The sequence below is a fragment of the Zingiber officinale genome, chromosome 4B (assembly GCF_018446385.1).
Source record: "Zingiber officinale cultivar Zhangliang chromosome 4B, Zo_v1.1, whole genome shotgun sequence".
In the NCBI taxonomy this organism is placed as follows: domain Eukaryota; kingdom Viridiplantae; phylum Streptophyta; class Magnoliopsida; order Zingiberales; family Zingiberaceae; genus Zingiber; species Zingiber officinale.
Genome location: NC_055993.1, coordinates 6,076,650 through 6,103,421, shown reverse-complemented (window position 1 = coordinate 6,103,421; position 26,772 = coordinate 6,076,650). Strand labels below are relative to the sequence as shown.

The following is a 26,772-nucleotide window of genomic DNA, read 5'->3' as shown; positions in this document are numbered from 1 at the left end:
CATGTAGGGAGCAAGCTTTCTCTGGGAAGACAAAGGTAATCGAAGCCTAAGGACTCCATCGATCGACAAATTGTGAAGAGCTAGAGGGACGAACACAACTCGGAAATTAATCAAAGATTAAATGGCATTTATAGTAAAAAACTGCAGACATATCCAGATTACGCTTTCATCTTAACAACAAGATCACCGTCCATTTTGGAATGGACGCGGTATTTTTAAAGATCTAAAAACGAAAAATCTCCGCCGTCCAATTGGTTCTCCCACATAGGCAAATCGGCGAGCCCGATGCAGTCCTCGTCGAGCTCGCCGACCAAAAACGGCTCTTCATCCAGCCCAAATTCCACCTCCGTCGGCGTCGCCATGTCCCCGAACCACTCCTCTGCCGCCATCACCGCAGCAGCGCCGGCGGAAGCACTGTCCTCCGCTGAGGAGATGTCAAGGATGGAAGACGGTGAAACGGGAGCTTTCAGCACCTCTACCACCGTCGCTGACGAAGAAGACGAAATGGAGCGATCGACGGAGGAGGCGTCGTTGGAGTCCAAGTGTTCACGCAGCATTGCAGTCTTTTGTTCCTCAATCCGCATGGCGGCCAGCCGGTATGCCTCGGCCGCCTCTTCGGCGGTGGGAAAGGTACCGAGCCAGAGCCGAACGCCACGGATGGGGTCTCTGATCTCCGCTGCCCATTTTCCCCACTGCCGCTGCCGTATTCCCTTCTGCTTCATGGAGGCGGAGGTCATCATCGGCTTCGACAGATTTGGGGGCTTGCGAGTAGCAGCTGGAGCGCCTAGAGGAATCACGAAAGTAACTCGTCTTCTTTTCTCAGATCCATCGCCATGGTTTGCATCTTCCTCCTCGCTTGAAGAGTCGGTGACGTCGGGGTCCGTGAAAAAGACTCGAACTTCCTTGACCCCTTTTCTAATCCTCGCCGAACTTCTCAACATTCTTGGTGAATTGAGATCAACCGACGCGGAACCTTCCGATTCCGCAACAGGATTCAAAACAGAGATGCCAAATTTCTCCAATTTCATCATCTTCCTCTTACTCCTCATCCTGCCAACAACCAAAGCACCCCACTCGCTTCTCCCTTCTTCAGCTCAACAACACGAAACGCCCAAGTTGAAATTTTCAACTGCACGAGGTTCAAAACGGAAACCAGTCTTCTCCAGTCAAGTGAGGGCGCGAGGGAAACGCCGAAATATGTGAAGAAATCCGAAATACTTCACTCCGAAACCAAATCCAGCCCTGCGCGATCCAACAATTCATCATACAAACTCAAAACGATCGACATGCAACACAAAATATCACTTTTTCACTTCGAATCATCCCTACCAGGAGCGTTTGAAGCGCATGGAAACCAGGAAAGCGAGCTTCTTTCTCATGCAGATTGCAGAAGAGCCACCGCAACGTCCGGCATACAGCTGTTCTTCGTTTGAAAAGCAGAATCGAAGGCAGATAGCCAAGAACCGACATAAATCACCTGTATCGACTCTTGCCTCTACTTCTTAGCTCCCTTCAATGATCGAGCGCACCAAGCACCAACTTGAGCAGGAAGGTATTGCTTTTGCAGCAGTAGAACGATCGATTGCTTCTCAGAATTCTAAGAACCGGCAAGAGGCCTCTCTGCCCGACTTTTCCACTCGCCGCCGAACTCTTATAGCCCCTCCCTTGGCGGCGTCTACGAAGCGGTCGAACGGCGTAGTGTCCCGACTGGGATACCCATACTGTGGTTCTATGTGGGACCGGCCACGGCAGCCATTCAATTGCCAGGTTGGTCAGTGAGCACGCTTTCACGAGTCAATGTAGTTTACGCTGGATTGTCCTAAACGCCGTTAACGGAGATTTAAAAAGTCCACGTAAGCGAAAACAATGCAGTTTCCCACGTCGGTTAATTAAAATTATGGAGCGAGCATGGGCGTCGCGGAAGGCGAGCAGGTGGCGTGGGGCCCAAGCAAGGGGTCTTACCAGTTTCCCGCCAATCGCGCCGCCCCGGTGGCAACTCGCAACTAGAAAGCGCGCGAAGCCATCTCCCGCCAGAATGCATTCCCGCGCAAATTTGACAGCGGCAGTCAACAGCATTTATTCAGCTGACACGCGTCTTTCCACATTTCTCTCTCCCCTCTCTCTTTTAGATTATTTTTGTTGGATTACCAACAATATTAGCTCGTAAAGCCCATGGGCCAGGCCCATATAATATTTCAAGAGCTGAACTAATCCAAAGTCAAATAACTACTGTTCTAATCTTTCCAATTAAGAATGTTATGAACAAATCATATGTGGATCGAATATAATTAGTCAACGTTCCACGTAAGAATATAATTAACAACGACAAACTGCATCATAATGACCATGAGGGCACCACTAATCATCATCTTTCTTCCTGTCTAGTTTCTGCTAATAATTGGAGTGAGTTAAACACATACAAACAGCTACTGGCGAGCAGAAAACTAGTGTCTAGTGGTTGAGATCAGATGCAGTGCACCAAAACCCTAGAAGACAAATCTTCCACCTAAAACTTTCTTTTTTTAGATCAAATGGGCAGATGGAGCTCAAGTCTGAACATCCAAAAATGGAGATACTTAAAACTGATGGTAGAGGTCCACATTCATGCATGCACTAATCGAAGATCATGCATGAAGGGATATGCATAGTAGCTTAATTCTGTGCATTTGCAGCACCACCAACTTTTCAAGAGATGGAAGGATCCTGATCAAGTTGAAGCATTAATTAATTTGTTATAGCCATTTACAGTGTTTTTTATTTATATTTCTTTAGTTCATTAAGATAAGGATGATTATCTCCTTTGCTTAACAATCATACATAGCGTATTATTCAGAAACTCTGTATCTAGCTAGTTTGTCAGAATATGAATTTGAAGTGGAAAATAAGTAACTTCAAGCTGCAGTTATATGTATGTGTGTGTGGATCATATCATGCGATCGGGTTTACTAAATCTTGTATATCTTGACAAATAGTTAATTGCTTAATTTAATGCAAAATGAATTGGATTCGAAAGGTTTTTTAATATATAGCATTATAATACAAGTCAGTAAACATATAGCTAGTTTGATAGCATTATAATACTCTTTGATGCAATTGTTTATGAAGATGACTTTGAAGCTAGTGGTAGGCCTGATCTGGCATGGAGACGGCGAGGTGCAATCATTAATATTAATTAAAAAATTAAGGAGGCAGGGCATTTCATTGAATAAATAAGAGCATGAGGCAGAATGCAGCAAATGATCCTTCAACCACGATATAGCAGCAATTCAATTGAGAAGATCGATCGCCGTTTCCCATTTCGAATCCCCGAAATCGTTTCCCACTCTGTTCTTGTGGCATGCCTCTGTTCTTCTCTTCCATCGTCTTCTTTGCATCGCAGCTGATTGTTGTCTGGGCGGGCTTTATGAGAATTCTAACCAGTAGAGGCGGCAGCGAAGCGATTCTGTTTTTCCGGCGCCGGCCGTCTCCCTCCGGCCGCGGTTTCTTCGTCGGCGCGGCGGCGTCGCTGCTGCCGCAGCAGAGCCTTTGGCGCCGGAGCTCGTGCCGCCCGGGAGGGTGTTGCGTTCGAGGCAATGGCGATGCGGGGAAGGAGAGCGTGGTGGTGGTCATGGGGGCCACGGGCACCGGAAAGTCGAAGCTAGCTGTTGAGCTGGCCACTAAGTTCGCCGGCGAGGTGGTCAACTCGGATAAGATTCAGGTGTACCGCGGTCTCGACGTGGCCACCAATAAGATGCCCATGGAGGAGCGCCGCGGCGTGGCGCACCATTTGTTGGGGGAGCTCGATCCGGCGGCGGGCGAGCTGCCTCCCGCAGCGTTCCGGGAGATGGCGGCGCGCGCCATCGATGGGATTGCGGGGCGTGGGAGGCTGCCGGTGATGGCCGGAGGCTCGAATTCCTTAATACACGCGGCTGTGGTCGGAAGCTTCGACCCGCGGCGGAGCCCGTTCGAGGATGGCGAGGGGAGGAAGGCGGCGGCGGCGCTGCGGTACCGCTGCTGCTTCCTGTGGGTGGACGTCGACGCGGCGGAGCTGGGGGAGCAGCTCGACCGGCGGGTGGAGGAGATGGCGGCGGCGGGGATGGTAGAGGAGCTGAGAAGGTACTTCGAGGAGGAGGCCGCGTCGACGGCGGGCGATCGGAGGCACCCGGGGCTAGGGAAGGCCATCGGGGTGGCGGAGTTCCGGGAGTACTTCCAGGGGGAGGGACGGGGGACGCCGGCGGCATTCGAGGCCGCGATGGCAGCCGTCAAGGCGAACACACGGCGCCTAGCAGAGGGTCAGGTGAAGAAGATCCAGCGGCTGGGGGAGATGGGGTGGCCGCTGCGGAGGCTGGACGCCACCGCGGCAGTGGTGGGGTCCGCGACGGAGGCGTGGGAGAGGGACGTGGCGGTCCCCGCCGCCGCAGCCGTGGATCAGTTCCTCAAGGAAGCCGGCGAAGTCAACAGCCAGCGTCACGATCACGGCCACCGGCGCACCGTACAACCTCCTCTGCTCTTCACTTAGTTCAAATTTTTGTCTTCTTCTCCGCCGACGAAACTGCCATGGATTTTGGCGCTATTTTAGCAATTACAAGTCACAGCACAGCTATAGCATAGAAATAGCTGTATAGGAATTACTATTGTAACGGCTATGATCCCTGCATTATAATAATTTATAAATACTATAATATAACAATAAAAAAAAAAAAAAGACAATCAACGGGAATGATCCATTATACATAGTCTTATCTTACCTCTTGTAGGATTCGAACCTAGGAGTGAGCATTCGGTTAATTCAGTCCATAAATTAACCGAAAATCGATTTAGTGTTGGTTAACCGAATCAAATCAAAGTTTTACTAAAACTGAATTAACCGAATTAGTTATTTCAACACTGAATTAACTAAATTTGTTTAAAATAACAATAAAAAAAATTTATACAAAATTAATATCAAATTAACCCAATACTCATCCCTATTTGAACCCGTGACCTTTTGGTCACATGACAACAACTTTACTGTTACGCTAAAACTCCCCTTCAAATACTATAATATAATATTAACTTATATTAATCTTGATTAGTGTTGTAAAACAATAATGTTCATATTTCATATTAATAATAACGATCTTATTAATATTTCTCGGTTTTCAAATTTATTTAGGGAATTTATAGATTGAAAAAATGTAGCTAGATGAATATCAATAATTTGGAATTTATGGCAATGTACAGCTGTTGGTAGAATGATAGATTTAATGGATTTGTAACTCAATGTTCCTTTGAATAAAATGTTCCATATGAATAAAATTTTCCTTCCCTTCCCCAAGTTTAGCTCCATTTATGATATATTTTCATGTGTTATTGGGGCCCATTTATAAACGTTAAATAACAGCTAGCTAGCTAGTAGCTATTGCCACGAGAAGATTCTTTCCACATTTTATTTAATTAAAGCACAATAATTGTTTTTTTTTTCAACTTAATTCTTTTTTTTCAATATCTTGTTTTGTTGTTGTTGTTGAAATGTTCTCGTACATTGTGAAAGGTGTGATCCATAGGAAATCTCTTGGATCTTGAAAGATCTCGTTGCTCCGCGAGAAGCAATTGCCAGAAGTGTAGAAATCAAATGGTGCATGAAAATTATAATTTTTATGTGCAAGAATCATTGGAAAATCTTCTTACGATTCTTAATTAATCCATCTCCTTAATCTAGGGCACAAAGATTTGCGGAGCAATTGTATTGTCTTTATTTCCACATAATGTACAGTTAGTTAGAAGATTCCGATTCTTAATTAACCCTAAAACAATTTTGTTATTTTAGGTTGAACTCGTCAAATTGGAAAGGAAAAATTATTTTTTTAACACAAAGATTAAATATTTTGATTAGAGAGATGACCTAAATGGTCTTAAAGAATTTATCAAGATCAGTGCATATCTGTAAATTTAAGATAAAATAAATTTGATCATTCAACAATTGTGCATCAAGAAAATTATCTAAATTTTGATGAGAATGTAATTATCTTATGGGAAAAAACAATTTAAAAGGCCTAATTATGTATCTGTTTATATATATATATATATATATATACACATACCCTCTCCAATTTATTTTGAGTGGTGGTAGGCGACATCTAATGTAGATGATCTGAAGCTGTTAAACTTATTTTTTTTTATTTCTCTTTATCATCTGTATGTAATATTTTTCTTTTTCTCCTACCTGCAATTATTTTTTCTCTCCTGCATGCAAGATAATGTTGGTTTGTACAAACCAACATTGGTGTTGGTTTCAAATCAGCATTAGTGTTGGTTTCAAACTAGCACCACACCAGTTGGTGTTAGTTTATAGAAACTAGTACCATCTTGTATGCAAGAGAGAGAAAAGAGCTGCTTGCATATAGGAAAGAGAAAAGTGTTGTATGCAAATGAGAGAGGGAAATAAAAAAAAAAGAGTTTTGGCTACGTGAGATGATCAACATTGGATGTCACCCACCACCACTCAGATAACTCATACAGGGTATCATTTTATATATATATATTAGTTTTGATGTGATGGGCGACGCGCATGGGCGCCTCTTACGCGCGTCATTGGAGGCGCCTCCCCGCGTGAGGTGCCCACGTGTGTCGTCCAGTATAACAAAACACTATATATATATATATATACACACACACACATGATTTTGGTATGTTGCTCAGTCTCCATGCCCAACTTCCATGACCGACTGAGTGTGCAAGGCATCTAGAAGTGTGAGTCAGTTGCAGATAGAGTCATGCACGGAGAGTCGGCTAACTATGCAAAGTAGGATAGCAATTATCCTAAAGGTTGACTGGAAGTTAAAATTGAGAAAAAAAATAATAAAAAAAAATCATCGTCCAATTTTTTTCAAAAAATAAAAATTTTATTTAACAACCGATGATTATTATCACATTAAAAAAAATCTTAAATATTATAAAAATAAAAATTACTAAAAAGTAGAAAAAAGTTTGTAGCCTCGAAAAATTATCCTAAACTTTGTTTTTTTTATCTTGAAACTTGGTTGTTATAGATTCCCTAATAACAAACATAGAATTTTAAGTTTTGCCCGCATAAAACATAACTTGATTTTGAGTTCTAAATCAAAAGTTAAGATTCATTAAAAATTAAGTTCTCTTATATTGATCTGCATCAGCAATGTAACATTACTCTATGTATATAATTCAGCTGTTGGTGCCTTTTCAACTCCATCTCATTAACTTATCCAAAAATAAGCCTAATCATTATATTAATCCACATTCATATCGTCAAATTAATTTAATCTCAATCAATCTGTTGTTCAAACTCAAACAATAATATCTTTAATTTCTATCCTAATTTTATATATTTCATTTTATGGTTCTTGTTCTCATCTCAACTAAAACACATGAATACTGATTGAAAACTTGTTGCTCTTGTCATCGTGAGCTCATCAGTTCTTCCCACTCCCTGTACGATGATTTTGATGGAAACTGCAGGCCAACACTTTTATTGAAAAGGACTCGATCAGGTTCAGTCTGCTGGGAGTGGGGAAATCGCCATCACGTAAAGTAGCTACACTGAAAAGTCAAATGATCATTAGTTGGAGAATATACACTGCCGTAACAATGCACCTATCTAATCAAAGGAAAATCAAAAGGCAAAATGATTCATTTTGACATATATATCACGACTGTACAATCGTGGGGATTAATTGGACATCATAAAGTAACTCACTGTGTACATGAATGTTAGCATTGTCGAGTAAAAAGCAATTTTCATTGCATGGCTGTTTACATGAGAACCACAAAAAGTTGCATCAATCGTTATCGAAGTACCAATTCTAATCTGAGCAATCTTGAGGAATTTGTTGAAAAAATCTTCTGAAATTCTTCTAGTTTCCAACAGACTTTGAGCGTCATGGCTGACGTTGAGGTGATGGGCAGTGACTTGTAGAAACTCTCTCGCAACTAGCTGCTACCCCATCGAGTCCATCTAAACCGAGGGGAACCCGATCGATATGGATGGTTGATTCTGCAAAGGGAAGGAATTGTAGGGAATAACGAAGCAAATATGTATTATACAAGATTAAACTAGAAAGAAATACTCCTTCAGCATAACATTAAATACCAGATTAAAGAAATACAAGACATACAGTAGAAGACGATGCTGCTGACTTGAATGTTTAAGGCCACTGATGATTATAAATTATATATGAGCGAGATGCTCAAAATAGGAAGAAAAGCTTAAGTAGTAAACAAGATAGGTTAGCTGTTCAACTGGATATATTTCAGTGAGAAAGTGTACGGCACAGGAGGACAGAGCCGACTATATGTGTCTATGTATTAATAAAAAGTCCAACACACAACAAAAGGCATAAATGGTGGATTGAAATCAGCTTTCTCAACATTATGTTTTAAGAATTGCATTTTTTTCACCAAAGAATTGAGAAATAGCTTGCATCTGGTCATTCATTATAAGTAATATATGGCAAAGGAGGCCAAATCTTCCTACAATAAATAGACTTGTAATTTATAAGGCACAATATCACTAGTTAACCATTTCGATTAAACAAGGGAAAAAAATACTAGATAAAAAAAAAAAAAGTCATTCCGTAACAGATTAAATAAGGATGAACATACATCAGCTTGGAAGTGGAGACATCTGAATATTTTCTTGAAGTGCTCCTTCTGATCCAGGCTGAGAATCCAAAGAACCTCTTCTAAATCTTCCAAGTGAAGTTGCTTCAAAAATACCTAGTTATATTTTAACATGATCATGATCAAAGAAAAGAGTTAAACAAAATGGGACTGGCGGCTCAATTTCATACATTTCAACTGTGTATTATGCATGCCAGTGACACAAAATAGCAAGTGACCATCATCAAGCCTTATTTGTCTTAATTATTGGGGCCAGCTCAGATGAATATTATCCTTTCATATGGAGCTTCTGTTGAGTTCACGTAAAGTTATATCACTATTCAAATCAATTAAATCACTATTACATTAACTAATGTTTTATTTTGCTCCATGCACTTTAGACTCATAGATTCCACTCTTACTCTCCTTTAAACATGTTCATATCATCTCAACATATTGTTTCTCATCTTATTATCTATTGAAGCTATATATAATTATTCTCAATTTTTTATTATATTCTCATCTTATTATCTATTGAAGCTATATATAATTATTCTCAATTTTTTATTATATTCTTTCTGGTAGCTCAACACATTTATTTTAATATTTTCATCTCTGCTATGTTAACTTCGTGTGTGTGCGCATGCGCGCGCACGAAACTATGGTGCTGGAACACAATTGTGACATTGCCTAAGTAGCATGATTCATTGGTCTTGATCACATTAAATTTAGGAATATATATGATAACACCGCAAAAACACATACACATAAAGGAAAAGCTAGTGAGTTATAAGTGGGATCATTGTGAATTCTGCCTGAAGACATGGGCATTCTCTGTGAACTTAATCCTTTGAATACTGTATAAAAAATACAGGGGCATCGTTGTATATAAGACACCAATCTATTGGACCATATATCAACTTATCAAAACTTTGTCCACTTTCTAATCACAAAAGAAGTCATTCTAGACACTAAATACGGTATGAAAATGGAGTATGTTATAACAAGAGAGAGATTGAAGCATACCAAATCCCAAAATTGAACAACAAATCACAAAACCCATAAGAGAAAAATCCATTTGATACAAGATTTCCATGATAATGATTCCTCCTCCTGAAATCATTAGATGCCTTGGAGAAGAAAAAACAAGATGCAGCCTGCGAAATGTTCAACAAAAAAGTGTGGACAGGTATTAACAAAAGTCAAAACAAAGATCAGGAGAGAGATCATTGACCAATACAAGAAAGACCCATGATAGACCATTATAATGACACTCACAGTTCAGCCACAGATCTTTTATGAGAACTAAGAAAATCATTACTATTCTTGGTTGTGTTCTATTGTCAATCATGCGTGTAGCATAAAACAATTATAGCAGTATGAACATACAGCAATAGTCATTGAACTTAGCTTGACTGATTCAGAATTAACATAGATTCTGTAATATCTTAAGTTCTTTGAATTATGATTGATTATTCTTGTTCACCTAAGCTGTTACAATACTTTCGTTATTTTTTATTTCAGTTTCTATTTTGATAATGAACTATATTATCAATTAGCTAACTTTGTAGTATTATAGGTGTTAGCATAACTAAAACAAAATATTTTCTATCTCAACTTTTAATTGGTGATTTTATTATTTTCAGTTTAAGTCCGCAAAAAAAGTCAGAAAAATACAGTGGCTCAAAGCTTGTGGAGGACATTGATATGTCCAACTCTAACAACAACAACCCTGATGTTTCTTTTTATTTGCAGTGAATTAAGAGGACATTGCAGACTGGCTCTCCCAAGACCCCACAATGGCAAGAGATTTCAGTTTTTTGCACTTCAAAGTCAATGGACAATCTAGAAATTTCCATACAAAGAATGAAAGATAAGATATGCAAACATCTTGTGAACCCAGATAAACATGACCTTTAAGTGATAGCTAATCATTAAGAGTTTCTCTAAGGGCAGTTATATTATTGTGAAGAAGTTCCATAGGCAATTTACCTTTCTTCAGCAATGTTATCGGCATAGAATATGAAAATAATTCCAAAAATGATTGTACTCAAGTATGCCCAGCTTGGAAACTGAAACTTAATAATACTATCAGACGTTGATCCCTGCAGCCAATCAATTAAAAGTGAATATTAACAGACCAAACCAAAACACAACTTCTGGGTTACTTTGGTGTAAATACCACACAAAAACACATGATTGCCTTCAGTTAACACTTACTAATATTGTGTCCCACATGGCAAGAGGAAAAAGAAAGCATGTCGCAGAAGCAACACTCATTGCATGAAGTCTCCTTTTAAGTTGATTCTACAATAAATATTAATAAATGATTAGCTATAATGAAAATCTCTAACCTTTAGTTACATATAAGATCAATGAGGATGGTAAATGTTTTTTTAATAAAAATGGCAAATAGTTTTCTAGTAAAATTACACTTTTGACAGAATAAAAAAAAAAAATCTAGCAAGGATGATAACTTTTTTTTAAAAAAAATAAAGATGATAAATAGTTTTCATTTAAGAGCTAACGATTTTTTCCTTATAAAGACAAACTAATAGTACCTTGAGAGATATACGCCGTGCAATGACCCTCCTCAATGCTGATAAAATACCAGCCGAAATGGGCACCACTAATTCTTTGAGTTCTAAAGCTGGTTTTGCATGTCCAAGTGATTCTTTGTCAAAGCTATCTGAGTGCCATTAATAAGTCAAGTAGCATTTGCTTCTAGTTCATCAAAAATCTATAAAAAGTAATGACCATGTTATAATGCTACAATTCAAGAGAGAGAGAGAGAGAGAGAGCACACACACACACACAAAAAAAAAGACAACAAAAGAAGCTGAAGGTTAAGTTAAAATATTCAGTTTGTAATGGATACAAAATGGTGAATTTGTTCTTGTAGCCCACCCTTTCAAGTTGCAAAGGCGGGTCCCGCCGCCCAGCGGCCCCCTCACCCCTGCCCCACGAGTATGAGAGGGAGTAAATCACGGTGAATACGGGCCCGGCGATGACATGGCGGTCGAAGGTGTTTAGCACGGACAGATATTGATGTTATCGCAATTGCTGCCGCAGACCTTCGACCTCCCGACCCATGTTGCAAGAATACCATGTCATAACCGGTTGATCCCGCCCGTGGGGGCTGTAGCCCACCCTTTCAAGAGTAAATAGTAGGATGCCAACATTGCAAAGAGTCCACCCACCTGGAAAGTTCGAAACATCAGTAGCAAATACCACATAATTGCAGAAAGGCATATCAGTCTACCTAAGAGAAAGGTTCCATGTTTTAGATGTTTGCATGTAATTTTCCCAGAAAACACCCATGAGACTTTACTGTGCAAATTTGTTGAATTTATGCAAGACGAAAGAATAATTGTAAACAAAATCATAATGTGTATGCAAGGCATCTGGCATTTTGTTATGGAACAACCAAGACGTTCTTCCTGACACAAACTCTAACCTAGACTGGGCTAATCAACTCTGAGCCTTGCCAGCCATTTGAAGAGGAATTTTTTAAAGTGTTACCTATCTCCTAATTGCCTGGCCACCTAATCACACATTAATATGGAAATCCAGTAAGAAAGAATGAAACCGTATGTGAAGCAATCAGCTAATGAGAGACCTTTGTTTGCCATAAATAGGAAAGCAGTTTAACTCAATTTAAATTAGAAATAGAGAACTGACCACGCCCACTCCTGTAATCCTGTTAGGATTCAAGGTGACAGTGGTAAATAATTTATCCTAACAAAGTGAAGACTTTACTGACATATGAAAGAACAGAAGGTGAGAAACCTTAGGTGTTACTCTCCCCTTCTTTATTGTTTGCTTTTGAGGAGCTTCTTATCTTTCTAGAACTTCAGAAGACATATCAGAAGTAAATCTTATCACATAGCTGCATATTGAACCATTTATAGAAACTAAGTACTAGCTCAAATGCATCAGGTAGTGAATTTGACAACGGAGTCTTTCTTCAGCAAGTACTCACTCAAGATTTTGTGAAACTGTTAAGTAAAAAAAATGAACAAGTGGCAAAAAAATTATCCTCCAGTATTGACTATTTGGAGTTCTTAATATTAAAGGAGGCAACCTACCTTTCTCCAAATATGTACTTTCCGTCCATATAATGCTGCAGATAAGACCCCAAGGACAGCACCTGCATACTCTGCCAGTAGAGCACTGAAATTGAAAAGAGGAGCAATAAGATCTCAGCACAGGAATGAACATGGAAATAAAATGAGTTTATCAGGTGTTGAGAATTTGAGTTTGGGGTGACTCATAACTCATAAGACAAATCTGGCAATAGATACTTTAACACAGAAGTTGTTTATGGCAATGGCGACTCATTAAAAATGTTCTTGTTTGCTAAAAACAAAAAAAATAATAATAATTTTGTACTTCCAACAAAGATTTCAAATGGATGACCAGATGGTAACTTAAACAATCTATCAAATGCCTAATTCAACAAGATAGCTGATTAGACCTTCATGCATGACAGGATAAGATTGGCTTAGGTTTCCTGTGTCATGGGTTCAGCTTGAACTTTGTAAGCTAAAATTAATTAGCTATTTTTCATGCACTTGTTTACCTAGATAAACTTCCATTATTTATCATGAAACCAAGTATTTTTTTATATCAATTTTCATCCTTTTAAAGTTAGGTACAATTCTACAATTAGAAAACATTTTTTTGCTTGTTTTTCAGCTAGTGATAAGCAGAATTCTACACAAGAAACAGTTCAAACAAAATTTAAATTAAGCTGAAGCATACATCAGTGGCCCACATGATTGAAGTCCCTTTCCCCATAGTACAAAATATGATGCCATAATCCCACCGTTAATCACAGTTGGTATTACCTGAAAGATGGCTAAAAGTCAGACTAACAATGAATTCATGAAGTTAGATAAGTAGGTAGCTCACTTTTGGCATACAATGAAAAAGCATCTTACATCACCTGAGAATTTGGCAGAGGCCTCCCTTTCCAAGGCTTTTGCAGAACTAGGAATATAACAGAAGCTGGAACCAGGCAACTGAAAATGAAAGCTACTACACTGTCTCCGTGATGGGCTAGATAATGGTACAAGGAGTAAACAGACCATATTCTCATGAAGTTCCCAACAACATGTATTATCTGCAAGGGAGCTTGCCTAAGAAAGCAAATTCCAAAAAAGTATGAAGGATAAGTTTGTAAATTGAGTCTATTTCAAGCAGAAGATAGCATTAGCAAACAAGAAGTAAGAAAATATATACATAAAGGTTCATTTATGACAAGATCATACAAACAGGGAATCATCATCACCATTATTATTGTCAAGTGTGTTCCGACTATTTGGAGTTGGCTACATATGTCTTATCCTTCAATTAAACTAAATCCAGGCTATTAATAGCAATATTCAAAATCACTTATCACCATTTACTATGCTAAATTAATGGCTACTGCACACTAGTTAGGAATTCTAAATTGAGCATTCTATGAATTATGGTGCTAAAATAAATAAAAATGTTGCCCACAAAAAATTCACTGTGCCTCTACAAAAGACCCCAGTATTCCTTATATTAGAAGAATCTTGATAGGAACCAAGTTCTACATGTGGACTAGGTGTTGGATGCTTGGCTTGTATATTCCAGAAGGGGCAAAACAAAAAGGGACCTGAACAAAATTAATATATAGTAGACAGTTTATGTTTTAGAGTAGTTATGTCTTTGTGGCAGTTATGTTAGCATGTTTTAGAGTATGTGTGTGATTATAAGTTTGTGTGATGTTAGAGGGGGGAGGATCTGAGAATTATTGTCAAAAAAAGAGCATTGGCTTTGGCTAGGGGAGAGTTTTTTTAACCAGATTTGAGTGTTTTTTGTTGTACTGTTTGTGTTAACCCTAATAAAATTATGTGTGTTTCTCTATTCTGATTTTTGGAACTCTAACAAATCTCTGGTCAATATTTCCAGCAGTGGGTTTCATAAAAGAGTCTAGCCTTCAGCAACGCTCCTTGTGTCAGTAACATACTAACATGTAGGAATATTATGTATTGTTATGGAAGGATGGAATGAGCAGGAAAAAAACGAAGCCAACAAATTTCCCAAAGGTGATTCAGTAATTCTGATGTGACCTAGACAAGATTGACAATAGTAGTTCAACATGGCTGTCTATAAAAATCAGCATCAGACAACACCAAAGGGCTTAGACTGGCAATCACTCCTGATTTCAAGCTATGAAAAAAGTGCACTAATTCAATCCAGTCCAACTCGAATTTGGAATTATCTGCGCACCAAAAATTGTAGTAGACCTTAGCACAGAAAGTGCCCATAAAAAAAAAGTGCCCCAATCTCACAGATCTAAAATAGCTCCAGCTTCACTTGCACATTCTCATGAAGAAAGAGTTATGTCCATGAGGTCCCACAATGCAGAATCTAAGACCATTTTTCATAGTTCTACCCAGCAAGGAGAGAGGCAACAGAAACCAACACAAACAGATTCCATCAATTTTCAAATAGTAAACTCTTGACTTTGGAGCATCAATTTCAGAACAATAAGGTTATTTATAGTCACGACTGCTGCTAAACAATCAAAAACATGATGCAGGTAGCTATTTCAAGAATCATTAGACCAATACATTTAGAAATTTCCTAGCATCAACATTCTTAGAGAATCAAAAACAAATCAACCCCGAATGGGACCTCCAAAATATAGTATAATTGTCACATAAGGTCAATCGAGGTGCCCTGCAGAAGAAAATTATGGCAAAGTAGTGCCTCTAAAGTGTAACGGCTTATGCTTTCTTCTGTCAAGTTCCGTGATTTCTTTTTTTTCCCCCTCTCCCACTGCACGCATATCCCAATGTATCCTTCTTCAGACGGTTTCAATCAACAATTACACGACTGCTGCATAAGGTCAATCGAAGGGCATACAATAACACTCACAAATCCTGAGAACAAAAACGCTTATTTGATGCCCCAACGCCAAAAAACAAAAAAAAATCCTCCAAAACGAGAGCGAGGGGACTCACCTTGAACTGGAAGCAACCGAGCGCGCATCGGAACTGGGAGATTTCGGAGACATCATCGTGACTCGTGCGACCTGAGCTCCTCGATTTGGTCAAGAGATCAATCGAAAAAACGAAGCAGAAGTGAAGGAGCAGATCGAGAGTGAACAAACCGGCTCGATAACTAAACTGGTCCGAACTCCCAAGCCGGTCGATGCCCTATGATTAATCCGGAGCCGAAACACTCCATTCATAAACGGCAAACTACTGAATAAGTAGTTAAAATTATTGAATATCTGATCCGGTGAATTTATTGAATTTTTTTTAATAGGACGTATAAGGATACTGAATTTCTAAATTATTTTTTATTTTTTAATTTTTTCTAATGATCAATCAATTTATTATTAAAATTATTAAATATTTAAATTATATAGGTATATTTTAAAATTATTAAATCATGTATGTAATTTCTCACTTTTACTTCTCCATATTTACTTGTGTCTATCTCATTTAATTATTATAGTACAGAAATAACGTTATTCATTGACAGTAACAGTCAAATCAATCATTCACAACAAAATACGACTCTCGGTATGATATATAGAAATAATATTTGAGTATATATATATATATATATATATATATATATATATATATATATATATATGTGGAAGTAGAATCAGACGAATATATAAGATTTAATTTAATTTAATTTTGAAAATTTTAAATTCATTAATTAATTTGGATTAAAATCGATTAATACCTAAAGAATTTGAAATGACATAAAATAAAGTCCTATATTTTAATTATTCTCATTATATTCATGACTTTAAATATTATTTCTATATATACCTCATATAATAATTTTTTAAATATAAATATATTTTAAAACTTATCTATGCGATCTGAGTATTCAGCAATTTTAACTATGAGGTCCTAACTTGCAGATTCATACAAATTGATTACAAAATCCTATTTTATAAAATAAATAAATCAATCAAACTTTCAATCTGTTTATTTAAAATCTTTATTAAAAAATGAGAATAAAAATAAAAAGCTTAAGAGGGTGTGTTCACACCAATTCTCTTAGAGCATTCTCAATGAGGTATTAAATGAGTATTATAATATTTATTGAATATCTCTTTTTTTATTGTGAGTAGGTATTATAATGTCCATTCATAAAAGAGAGAAAAGAAGATGTTCAAAAGTTTGAACATCCTCTCTCTTAATTTTTTAATATATTTTTTCTTTTTTAAATTATTAAATTTTTAATATTATTTAAAAAATTAATAAAAGAGAAGTGAGTGAAAGAGATATGTTATTATAATGAGTATGTAACAGTAGATCTTATATTTTTTTATGAGATGATAAATATTATAACGAATTAGTGTTACGGATGCACAGGATTGTGCATGTCGGCACACACAAGCAACTCCCTTCTTTTATCCTTTCCGAGCTCTCTCTCTGACTGGAGTTGCATGTTTCATTGGCGTGCGCGTCAAACTGAAAGCCTCCGCTGCCTCATCCTTCCTTCCTCCCATCTCTCTGGACCACTCGAGTCTTTCCAGAATGTCTTCCACGAGGGCCCGTCTTGTCTCCGTTGCACTGCACTTTACTGCACCTAATTCTGAAACGAGCATCCTCTTCAGTGCATATCTTGCCTTTGTAGATATGCCTCTTCAGTGCGCATCCTCCCTGCAACAGAAAGCGACCCATTCCAACCTTGTCGCAACTTGCTCACTCGACGACTGTTACTAGCTAGGAAGGAACGTTCCTACTTCCAATGGAAGAGGAGTTACGTTGGTCGTGGAATTCTTCAGATTCCTGGCACTCTGATCACCTCACATGTTCCTGACGTCTGATAGGAGTTCGGTCTGAATGCACAGTTGTGCTCGAAGAATTTTGCAGGTGTAGTTGGCAGGTCAAGTCAATTAGGAACAACCACAGGGGTCACATTGTCTGGTGACTTGTCCTGAGGTCCTCGCCATCAAAAGCTGAGGTAGGGCCGTCGGGGCTTAGATTTTTGTGCTTCGTGTGGAAAAGGCAACCTAAGTCTTGACAAAGATGGGTCGAGGCTATTTGCTAAGGTCCCACTGGAGGAAGAAAAATTGGCTGCCATATTGAAGTTGATTGTATTCTTGTGGCAGTGGCTAAGGAACAGTCCCATCTATTGAGATTCAATACAATGTGCTGTGTGCGAACAACTCTGTCCTGTAGAGGACGATGACTTCGATCCTATTTAAAATTCCAGGCCGTACGAGATTTTGTCAGCAAAATCTAACTCACGAAGCTGGAAGATCTTGTGGGTTGGAGGGTGAGTATCGGGCTGGGGAAGCTGATGGGGACGCGCAATGTGGAGCCTTTGATTTCGACCTTAAAATCGGGCGAGCTGACTCAGTGCTGACTCGGTTTCGATCGATCGATCGATCGCTCATTGTTTTTTTTTTCTTGTTGAATTTGGAATATTTTACGAAGAATTGAGGCGCAGGAATCGAGTGAGAAGTTGCGATTTACAGAAGAGAAATCATGGAACGTAACAGGGAGAATTTGTTCATGGAGATATGAAGCATGCCGAATATACTGGCTGGCCCCGAGTCACGAACTCGAGGGGGCGAGGCTGAGTTGGAGATCCAACTCGTTTGCTTCTGGAACTCGCTCGCCGGCCCGCTCCGCGGCTCCGCCGCGGTGGAAGTCGCCGGTCCACGAGTAGTCAGCGGGAAGCCGCAGTCTTGGGACGAGGCAGGGGCTCGACGCGTGCACCTGGTGCGGCGCCGCGAAGGCGACTGGGTAGTAGAACCAGCTCGGCTGCGGCGGAGGTGGGAGGAGGAGCGGCGGCGCGAAGGCGGGGGCCGTCCGATGTTGGTAGAAAGCAACGGCCGGCGGCGAGCGGTGGAGCTGGGCGGCGCGCTTCAGCCTCTGCCGCTCCCTCTTGTGGGCGTTCTGGTGGCCGCCCAGCGCCTGCGAGTTGGCGAAGTCGCGGCGGCAGTACTGGCACTCGTACCTCCGCCGGTCGCCGCCGACGGAGGAAGCGGAGACGTCGACAGCATGAACATCGTTGGAATCCACGACGGGGAAGCCGAAGAGCTTGAGGCTCGCGCTCGCGGTGGCCTTGGAAGCTTTCTGCCGATGGATCTCCGACATGTTCTTTTTGGATCCTTCTACTCAATTAACTAGATTCACCTGCACGCTCGTCAGAGAGAGAGAGAGAGAGAGAGAGGGGAACATCCCATGAATTTCTGCATTGGATCGAGTCTGAAGGTGTTTGTACTTATAACGTAGAGGCAAAGGCAATCTTTCAGACCTATGAAAAGTTGTAGAATATTTTAATGGAGATGCCTAATTTTGGAAAAAAAAAATATATCAGAAAAGTTTATTCCTATTGATAATTCATATTCTAATACATTTCCACACGATTGAAACCTTTTGACAGAACCTACGAAAATTCTTTCTCAAGTCTCTGTTTCATGATAGTAAATCTCTGTTCTTCCCTTCTTCTCCTTCTTCAGTTAATCTTTCTCCGTCAGTCGTTCTCTTTTGCGTCTTGAGTCTGTAAAATTTTTGTTTTTTCTTCCATCTAGAAGAAATGTTGTACGATACGATTTACCAGGAGAGACTCTTTTAAGATTGTGTTTACTGCTATGAGAAGATTCGGCACATAAAGAACAAAACTGAGTACATGGAATCAAATCTTTCAGGATTTTTCTCACACAGAAATGGACAAATATGGAGGTGTTTGATTGTCGACCATTTGAACAAGATTATTAAAAATTATCATCCGGTACACGAACTCGATTCGGCAGTAGGAATCGAAAGGAATCCTTTTGTCCTCACAGATACTTATCCACACAAACTAACGAATAACGGAACACAGTTTGATGATATTCTCGATCATGGAGACAAGCAACTCAGACGGATCTGCAGGAAAAAGCCTCATGTAAAGCTTAACAAATCAAGGCCTTTACAAGGCTGCTAGATGATTAGGACTCAATAAAACAACCAGCCAGTATGGGTGACAAGCCGATAATTCCTACGTATTGTTCGTCGGCGGAGTTTCGGGTGAGGTAATAGTAGTTTTGCTCACTATGCCTTTCCCAAAATAGTCGGCAATGACGGAAAACCCATCTCTTGAATTCTTCAACTTCTGGAAAAACAAGTTTTGATCCCTTGCATTCGTCTCCAAGTTCTTCTTGGTCTCCAGGATGGATCTGTATTCGGGCGCGCATTCTGGGCATTCCTTTTCGTTGTCCCCGAGACAACGAAGGTGAAACGAGTGCATGCACATGAAATGCACTGCTGGAAGGTCGAGGGTGAAGGTGCACGCTGTGCACTTGCTGAGTTGAAAAATCCTTGCATTTGTCCTGAGATCTTGTATTTCTTTCCGCATTGAAGCAGTGCCCTCCTGCATCATTCATCAAAACTAGTTAACTAAAGGAATTGACGAACAGTAACATTTGTTGAACAGACAACATAGACACTGACAACGAAAAATACTTGCTAATTTATCATGCCAATATTTCATAAAGATAACAATCAAGCCATTGCAAGAATATAGAATAAGTTGTAAATATATGGTATCTAGATAAAAGGTTCCATAATGAGCAAACACAGAGGCACACTAGATATAAGAAAATCAAGTTGCAAAAACTTATGAGATTAAACTTACCATTGAGAAGAACAATTAAAAAGATAAGAATCCATGGCTATCATGGGCAAGATTTCGAGTTTGAAAAATAAAAACTTGTTATAAAATGTTTGGTTGTCAACCAAACCATGGGTGTCTTTGGCACAATAGAAAAAATGTAATTCTGAAGAGTTTTTTTTCCCCCTTTTGCAGTAGAAGCTAGGCAGGTTCTATAATAAATTGAGTTAGCAAACAACTTTTTGTGTGAAAAATCACTCCTCAGTACCTTAAAAGATAACCTAAATAAATTATCTCATTGTAATTGAATTCATAATCACTAAGATTTACTACTTTAGTACCAACTAATGGCAATTTAACTGATACATGCCATGAATTTTTACAAATTTAACTGATACATGCAAAATTTTCTCCAAAGAATTTAACCCAAAGTTTCTTTCTAATGCACTTTTATCAAACACAACATCAGTTTTTCTATTTCCAAAAGCAGTTATGCTGCAGCATTTTGAAGTATGCAATTTCATAACTGCAGCAGTTCAAACAAACTAAGCCAACTCTGGAAAAAGTTGATCAGTTTGTTTAGTTCAAAGGTTCTATATGGTTGCAATAACTGTTTTGAATGTGTTATCTCTGTAAAATCTAATTGAGAAAAGTAGATCCATCAAGAAAAGAATGATGACAAATTGCTTTTATCATTTCTTTTCTGTTTTCACATTAACAAATGCAATAATCACCAAGAAGAAAGTTCTTTCAGTATTAAACCAAAAGGCCATTTGTGGATTCTATATAGCCAACTCTTCGATATTATGAAACTGATTACCCAAGCTAGAAGAACAATAAATCAGAAACAAAAGAGCAGTCAAAGCAAAGTTCTTTAAATTTCCATGGCCAATCAATTTCTTTGTCACTGTGCAAGTTACATAAAGCAGTCATAATGAGTGTAGTAGGATCACAATTAAATTCAAGTTGCAGCTAGGAAACGTAACAAATTATCAATGTCAATCAATGACAAAAAGGTAAATCAGAATTAGGACTATGGTTCGATAATAACCTGATACTTTTCAATAGACCTACGATCTTCTTCTATCAACCTTGACTCTTGTTCAAGCTTCCTAGCAATGTAGTCTTTAACTACAGAGAGAGTCAAGCATGGATTCCTAGATAATGTCTGCAAGACGACAATGGGTGGCAATATATTATCTCTTTCGATGTATGTAAGAACCTCTTTTACTTCTTTGGAGCAATCTTCACCAAGTTCACCAAAGTAGTTCAGTACGTCAACCCAAAGAGATTGATCTCCACCATGGGTCGAGTCCCCAAGCTTCTTGCAACATGTAATCAAACCTTCATGATCATGAGTCTGCATGTAGCAGGCAATCACTTCTTTGTAAAGCTTCATTTTCTCATAAAGAAACAACAGACCATCTCGAAAAGTATTCATTTGACATAAAATAATAGCAAGAAACACATCATATAAAGGTTGCTCCATATCATAGGTCCATGCATTCTTAAGAAGGGCCAATCCTTTGTCCTGTCTTTCAATATGATCCTTATCCTTTTTAACATCTTTGTTTGCATTATTCATTTTCCCCTTGTTCTCTATCTTTGAACCATTAGCAATTTGCTTAAATTTTCCCACATCAAGGTCATGTCTTTCATCAGCATTTTCTTGTGAAATTGATGGAAAGGTTAGAGTGTTAGATAGGTACAACTCTAGTAGTGTGTTATGAATTTCCACTTGAGCAGGTGAATCCTTGACCTTGCCTATATATTTCTCAAGAAACTCCATCAGAGATTTTGGGCTATGAACAAATATCTTGATGAAGTCCATTGGAGAGGGTAGCATAACTAAGTGCATACCGTTTTTGGTCTTTTTTGTTGAGTCTTGATCAACAATGCAGAGCCTAAGTAGTGTTTCAACAGTCTCAGCTGGCCTGTGTTCTACAAGAATCTTACCATATTCTTTAATGGTAGCACCCACTTCGTCTGGCTCAAGGCTAGAAATATACTGCAAAGCCTCATCATAACTACCAAGGTCTTCAAGCAAAAGCTTCAGATACCATTCATGCCTCTCAGCTTTCTTAGCAACGTACAGGGCATGTTCATGATATCCAGCAGCACGGCAAACTCTTATTGCAGTCTCCACGTCAAACTTGTGTTCGCTATGACCATCTCCATCCTCAATGAACTTATTCAATTTTTCAACATCTTTTAACTTGGTATAGCAGTTCAATAGAAGAGTTGTGTGATCTTTGGAAGCTAATCCCTTCTCATGCAACTTTTCCAAATAATTTGTGAGATTGTGTATCCGTTGTGCATCAAGAAACTTCTGGATCACATACGAAGGTTCTAGATGACCAATCGTGAGAATGTATTGTGACATGGCCTCATCATAGTCTTGCTTTCCATATAAATGGTCAGCATACTTCCGTAGTACTTCAGCAGTAGCTGCAGCATCAGCTTGCTGACTTTGTACAAGATTTATTGCCACAGTATATAAGTTCTTCTTAAATAACATATCAAGTTTACTCTCCATGTCCTTTTCTCCTATGCACAGAACCTTTTTGTCACTCATTATGAGCACAATGTAACCCCATTCACAAAGAAAGTGTGAAACATTCCCAACTACCATACTATGGGCAATCAAACGGTTCTTTAAATCATAAATGTTAAACATATCCCTATTGCTCCTTTGACCTGCAATAACACACAACAGATATCCACGAAACCATCCAACAAACTTCTTTTCACCATCAAAAGCCCAACAAGGACCTCGACCGTCAACTTCATAGAAGTATACAGCTTCAGGACGACCAATAATCAGGTCCTGCACAATTAATCATGGAAAAGCTGTACTTTTAACACCAAAGAAACAAAAAAGAAGAAAAGTAACTAAGAGAAAGAATTTGGCATGTGAGAATTGGAATCAGCATACCAGACGGTCACTCATTGTGACAGCATTGATATCACATCCGATCTGATCTAAGGTCTGTCTCCTGGGTGGCTGATCATTCAAATTGAACAAGCTTATGGAAGCAGGAGTGACAGCAAAGAGTTGAAGAACTCGAGCTTCAACTCGAAAACCAAGTCCTGTAATAGAACTAACGCTTTTGTCTGCACCAGTCTCTACCTGAAGGGTGAATCGTGTAATACGCTCACGGGCGACATCACCTTTGATGCAGTAAATGGAACCATTATCTAATCCAATTGTTATAAGCAAAATTGGAGGGGCTTCCTCAAGGACTAAAAAAGATGTGATCTGCGGGATCAGAGGTCATGTTCTCATTAATACTTTGAATAATAAAAAATGAAGAACTAACCAAAATATCTCCATTATTGATGTGTTAGAAATTAAGAACTTAATAATACATGGATAATACAATGAAATAAGCTCAAAGTAAAATATAGATAAATGAAAATGAAGGACCTTTGCTTCAGGAAACTGGTTGGTAAAAATTCTCACAATCTGCACACAGAAAGGACTCGTTGTGCTTGAACCCTCTGGCTGCATCTTATCGAGGTCAAAAACCTTAAGGCAGATTGAGGGTAACTGGGGAGATACCTGCTCATCCTCTCCAACTGTAACCAAGAAGTTCCGTTGCTGTTGCATAGACGAAAACATCATAAGGCTTTGGTATAACTAGTAATCCCTTGTATTAAAATTAATTACACTTATCATCTTAGGTTACTTGGACATAGTTTTCTATCTTAAAAATAGTTAAACGGCCCATTCTAGAGAAAATAGACTGTTATAATGACTAAAAAATTGCAACAGCCAAGAGAAAAGGCATAAAGAGCTTGTTCCTGTGTAACCTCTTCAGCAAGAAAATAAGCAAGACATGTAACACATACGGATGGTTACAAGATTAACATGCTAAAAGTAGGCACCACTCTAATTACCAACTAATACCTACAAACAAGTAACATCATTTGAACATTCACAAAACAAGGGTAATTGGATACTCAAAGCAGATTTCCTTATGGAAACAAGAGTTACAAGTAAAAGTTATATACAGAAAAAGTACAACAAAGTTGAGATACTAATCCTATTAAACACAAACAATCTCATATTTTTGGAAGTTTCATTCAAACCAGAAAATTCAATATGAAATATATTACAATACAAGCTGGAACAAGCATCTTGATAGAATAACAATCATGGACAAAGAGATGACACATTTTTCATTAAACTCAACGTTAATAGATCCAAACATCACTGAAGGATGTCAACATCAAAGAGATTAATCTGACTGATCAAAGTCATCCTTGAAGAAGGAAAAAAAGACTGATTCCAGAGTCTCATTTTCCCTTACATTATGCTCAAGTATCTCAATACATTATCATGAAGCAGTGCTGGTCCACACTATTGAGGATCAACTACATGAGCTATGTGATGCTAATGTACCTAATAATATTCATAATAGTTAAATAATTTTTTTTACATTAACTAATCAACTAGAGCTACATAAAAAATAACAAAACTTAAATACTAACATAAAAATATAATTCTTTATATAGCCCATGTTTACTAGAAACTTCACTTCACTATCACGATTATTAGAAGGATGAAATTAGAGAAAACACTTTAGAGAGGTATAGTGCATCCACACGAGGCTTATTAATTATAAGGTGAGTACATTAGGTTGACGTGCAAGTGCATAGGCAGACCAAGGCAAGATGGATACTTTGTGTTAATTTAACTAGGGAACCTTTCCCCATACAAAACCCAATGAAAACAAAGTAAACATTTCCCCATACTGTGGAGACGTTTGGAAAAAAGGAAGAAAATTGCCAAAAGTAGTTTACGAATCTGATGAGTCCTTAACATTTATGTAAAATCAAGGTCAATTCTTTCAATTAAGTTAAGATCTATACCATGAAACTGCCAAAAAATGAGAGAGAAATCTGGAGGTGTCACTTATAGCCAATTCATCGTGATTAATAAAAAGATAACTAATTTTGATAAAATGTACATTATCCTTGAATTTTGCACCTAAACCTTCAACTAGAACTGAACTTGTTATCATTGATTCAAAAAAAAAAAAGAAAAAAAAAAAGAATGTTGGGATAACACAATAACAAGGAATTTAAAGATTCAACTTATATCTAAGTGATGTACAGATTGAAAAAAGAACACATAATAAGATGGGAAGAAGGATGAACAGGAAATCTGGCAATTGCATAAGCTTGATTGTATCAGTGAAATCAATATTTTGTTGATGATAAAGTCGACGGCCTCCAGTTAGATGCTCATTTTCTAATCAAGGTATAGAGAAATCTTCAACCATTCCAGAAAATAAAACCTTTATTTTCCCGAATGCATTGAGTGTCCATACAGATGCCTGAAATTCAGTTGGTTCATCTAAATACTTCATCTTTATCAACCAAGAAAGTAAGGGAAAAAAACGATCTTTTCCCCTTGGTATCATCCGACTAGCAACTAATCTGACGTATTTCACGATTTAAGGAAGCATACGCGAGATTTGAACGAACCTTGAGCTGTTGGATGAAAAGGACGGAGGTCCCGTGGGCTTGGAACGCGTAGGAAAGCTTGAACCCTCGATCGAGGAGGGCGACCATGCCGCCATCACAGCCGACGGCAATTCGTCCTCTCCCGCTCGAGCAGCACTGGATGTTTCCGCTGACCTCACTCGGGATCGCAGCCTTTCCGGCGGATTTCTCCTCGAAGAACTCAAACTTCCGCCACTGGTACATGTCTCCGGGATCAAGGGGGCGGTCTCAGGACCCTAATTATCCGAATCGCAGCTTTAAAGCAGGTTTGAAAGCTCAGCACCGTTCTCTAGTAGATCGGCGTCGGAGACGGAAAGAGGACAACTGCCACAGTCTCGATCTGGCGCCGGAGTTCGCTAGAATTTTCTATAACCGGGCAATCTGTCTTCCAGTGTCCATAAGTAAACAGGAAATCTCGTCGGAGAGAAAGGAAAAAAAAAGGCGTTTTGAGGAAATAGAATTTGTCAAGTTCGGATCTTTATTCAAATGGATTTCGGGTTCGGGCTTAGAGTTTTTCAAATTCAATATCAAAAAATAACTCGGGTTATCTGAAGTTTAAACTTATTTGATAAACTAACTCGAGATAAATATTTTCATAATAAATTAACTGTTTTCATGGTGGCAAAAAATGAATACGCTTGCTCCCAGTACCCCCGTCAATCCGTCCCAGGGTAAGCACGGAGCAGGTAAATCACGGGCCCGTCAATCCGTCCCAGGGTAAACACGGAGCAGGTAAATCACGGGCGGCTACTAGCCTTTGAAATAATGACTAACACGTAAGGGAGACATTTAACTCAGCTTTATCGAGATTTGAACCCAAGACCTCATGGTGACAACACCTTATGTGCTAGCCACTAGACTGTACTGAGAGGACAAACTAACGACTTCCATTATGGCAAAAGGCGAATACGCTCGCCCCCAGCGCCCCCGCTAACCCGTCCTAAGGCCAACACGGAGGAGGTAAATCACGGGCGGCTACTAGCCTTTGGAATAGTGATTAGCACATAAGGGAGGTATTTACCTCGGCTTTGCCGAGATTCGAACCCCAAACCT

General features: G+C 38.9%; 5 protein-coding genes across 5 annotated transcripts; 1 reads left to right on the top strand and 4 right to left on the bottom strand.

Moving 5' to 3' along the window:
- Window positions 1–106: 106 nt before the first annotated feature.
- On the bottom strand, window positions 107–1,639 carry LOC121977342 (ethylene-responsive transcription factor ERF069-like). The gene is made up of 2 exons (XM_042529925.1): window positions 1,330–1,639; window positions 107–1,242 (listed from the first exon to the last, which is right to left on the bottom strand). The coding sequence occupies exon 2, from the start codon at window positions 1,047–1,049 to the stop codon at window positions 216–218; it is 834 nt and encodes a 277-aa protein (XP_042385859.1). The 5' UTR covers window positions 1,050–1,242; window positions 1,330–1,639; the 3' UTR covers window positions 107–215.
- Window positions 1,640–3,299: 1,660 nt separating this feature from the next.
- Window positions 3,300–4,691, top strand: LOC121977341 (adenylate isopentenyltransferase-like). The gene has a single exon (XM_042529924.1). The coding sequence runs from the start codon at window positions 3,338–3,340 to the stop codon at window positions 4,496–4,498; it is 1,161 nt and encodes a 386-aa protein (XP_042385858.1). The 5' UTR covers window positions 3,300–3,337; the 3' UTR covers window positions 4,499–4,691.
- Window positions 4,692–7,563: 2,872 nt separating this feature from the next.
- LOC121974567 lies at window positions 7,564–15,801 on the bottom strand. Its single transcript, XM_042525681.1, has 12 exons — window positions 15,594–15,801; window positions 13,544–13,736; window positions 13,360–13,445; window positions 12,684–12,768; window positions 11,713–11,795; window positions 11,474–11,490; window positions 11,157–11,284; window positions 10,816–10,902; window positions 10,588–10,700; window positions 9,622–9,752; window positions 8,599–8,712; window positions 7,564–7,990 (listed from the first exon to the last, which is right to left on the bottom strand). The coding sequence occupies exons 1-11, from the start codon at window positions 15,647–15,649 to the stop codon at window positions 8,600–8,602; spliced, it is 1,092 nt and encodes a 363-aa protein (XP_042381615.1). The 5' UTR covers window positions 15,650–15,801; the 3' UTR covers window positions 7,564–7,990; window position 8,599.
- A 2,363-nt stretch (window positions 15,802–18,164) lies between these two features.
- LOC121978064 (zinc finger protein GIS3-like) lies at window positions 18,165–18,710 on the bottom strand. The gene has a single exon (XM_042530451.1). The coding sequence runs from the start codon at window positions 18,708–18,710 to the stop codon at window positions 18,165–18,167; it is 546 nt and encodes a 181-aa protein (XP_042386385.1).
- Window positions 18,711–19,285: 575 nt separating this feature from the next.
- LOC121974566 (vacuolar protein-sorting-associated protein 11 homolog) lies at window positions 19,286–26,154 on the bottom strand. Its single transcript, XM_042525680.1, has 5 exons — window positions 25,702–26,154; window positions 23,636–23,809; window positions 23,144–23,467; window positions 21,260–23,035; window positions 19,286–19,968 (listed from the first exon to the last, which is right to left on the bottom strand). The coding sequence occupies exons 1-5, from the start codon at window positions 25,921–25,923 to the stop codon at window positions 19,597–19,599; spliced, it is 2,868 nt and encodes a 955-aa protein (XP_042381614.1). The 5' UTR covers window positions 25,924–26,154; the 3' UTR covers window positions 19,286–19,596.
- Between the last annotated feature and the right edge of the window lie 618 nt (window positions 26,155–26,772).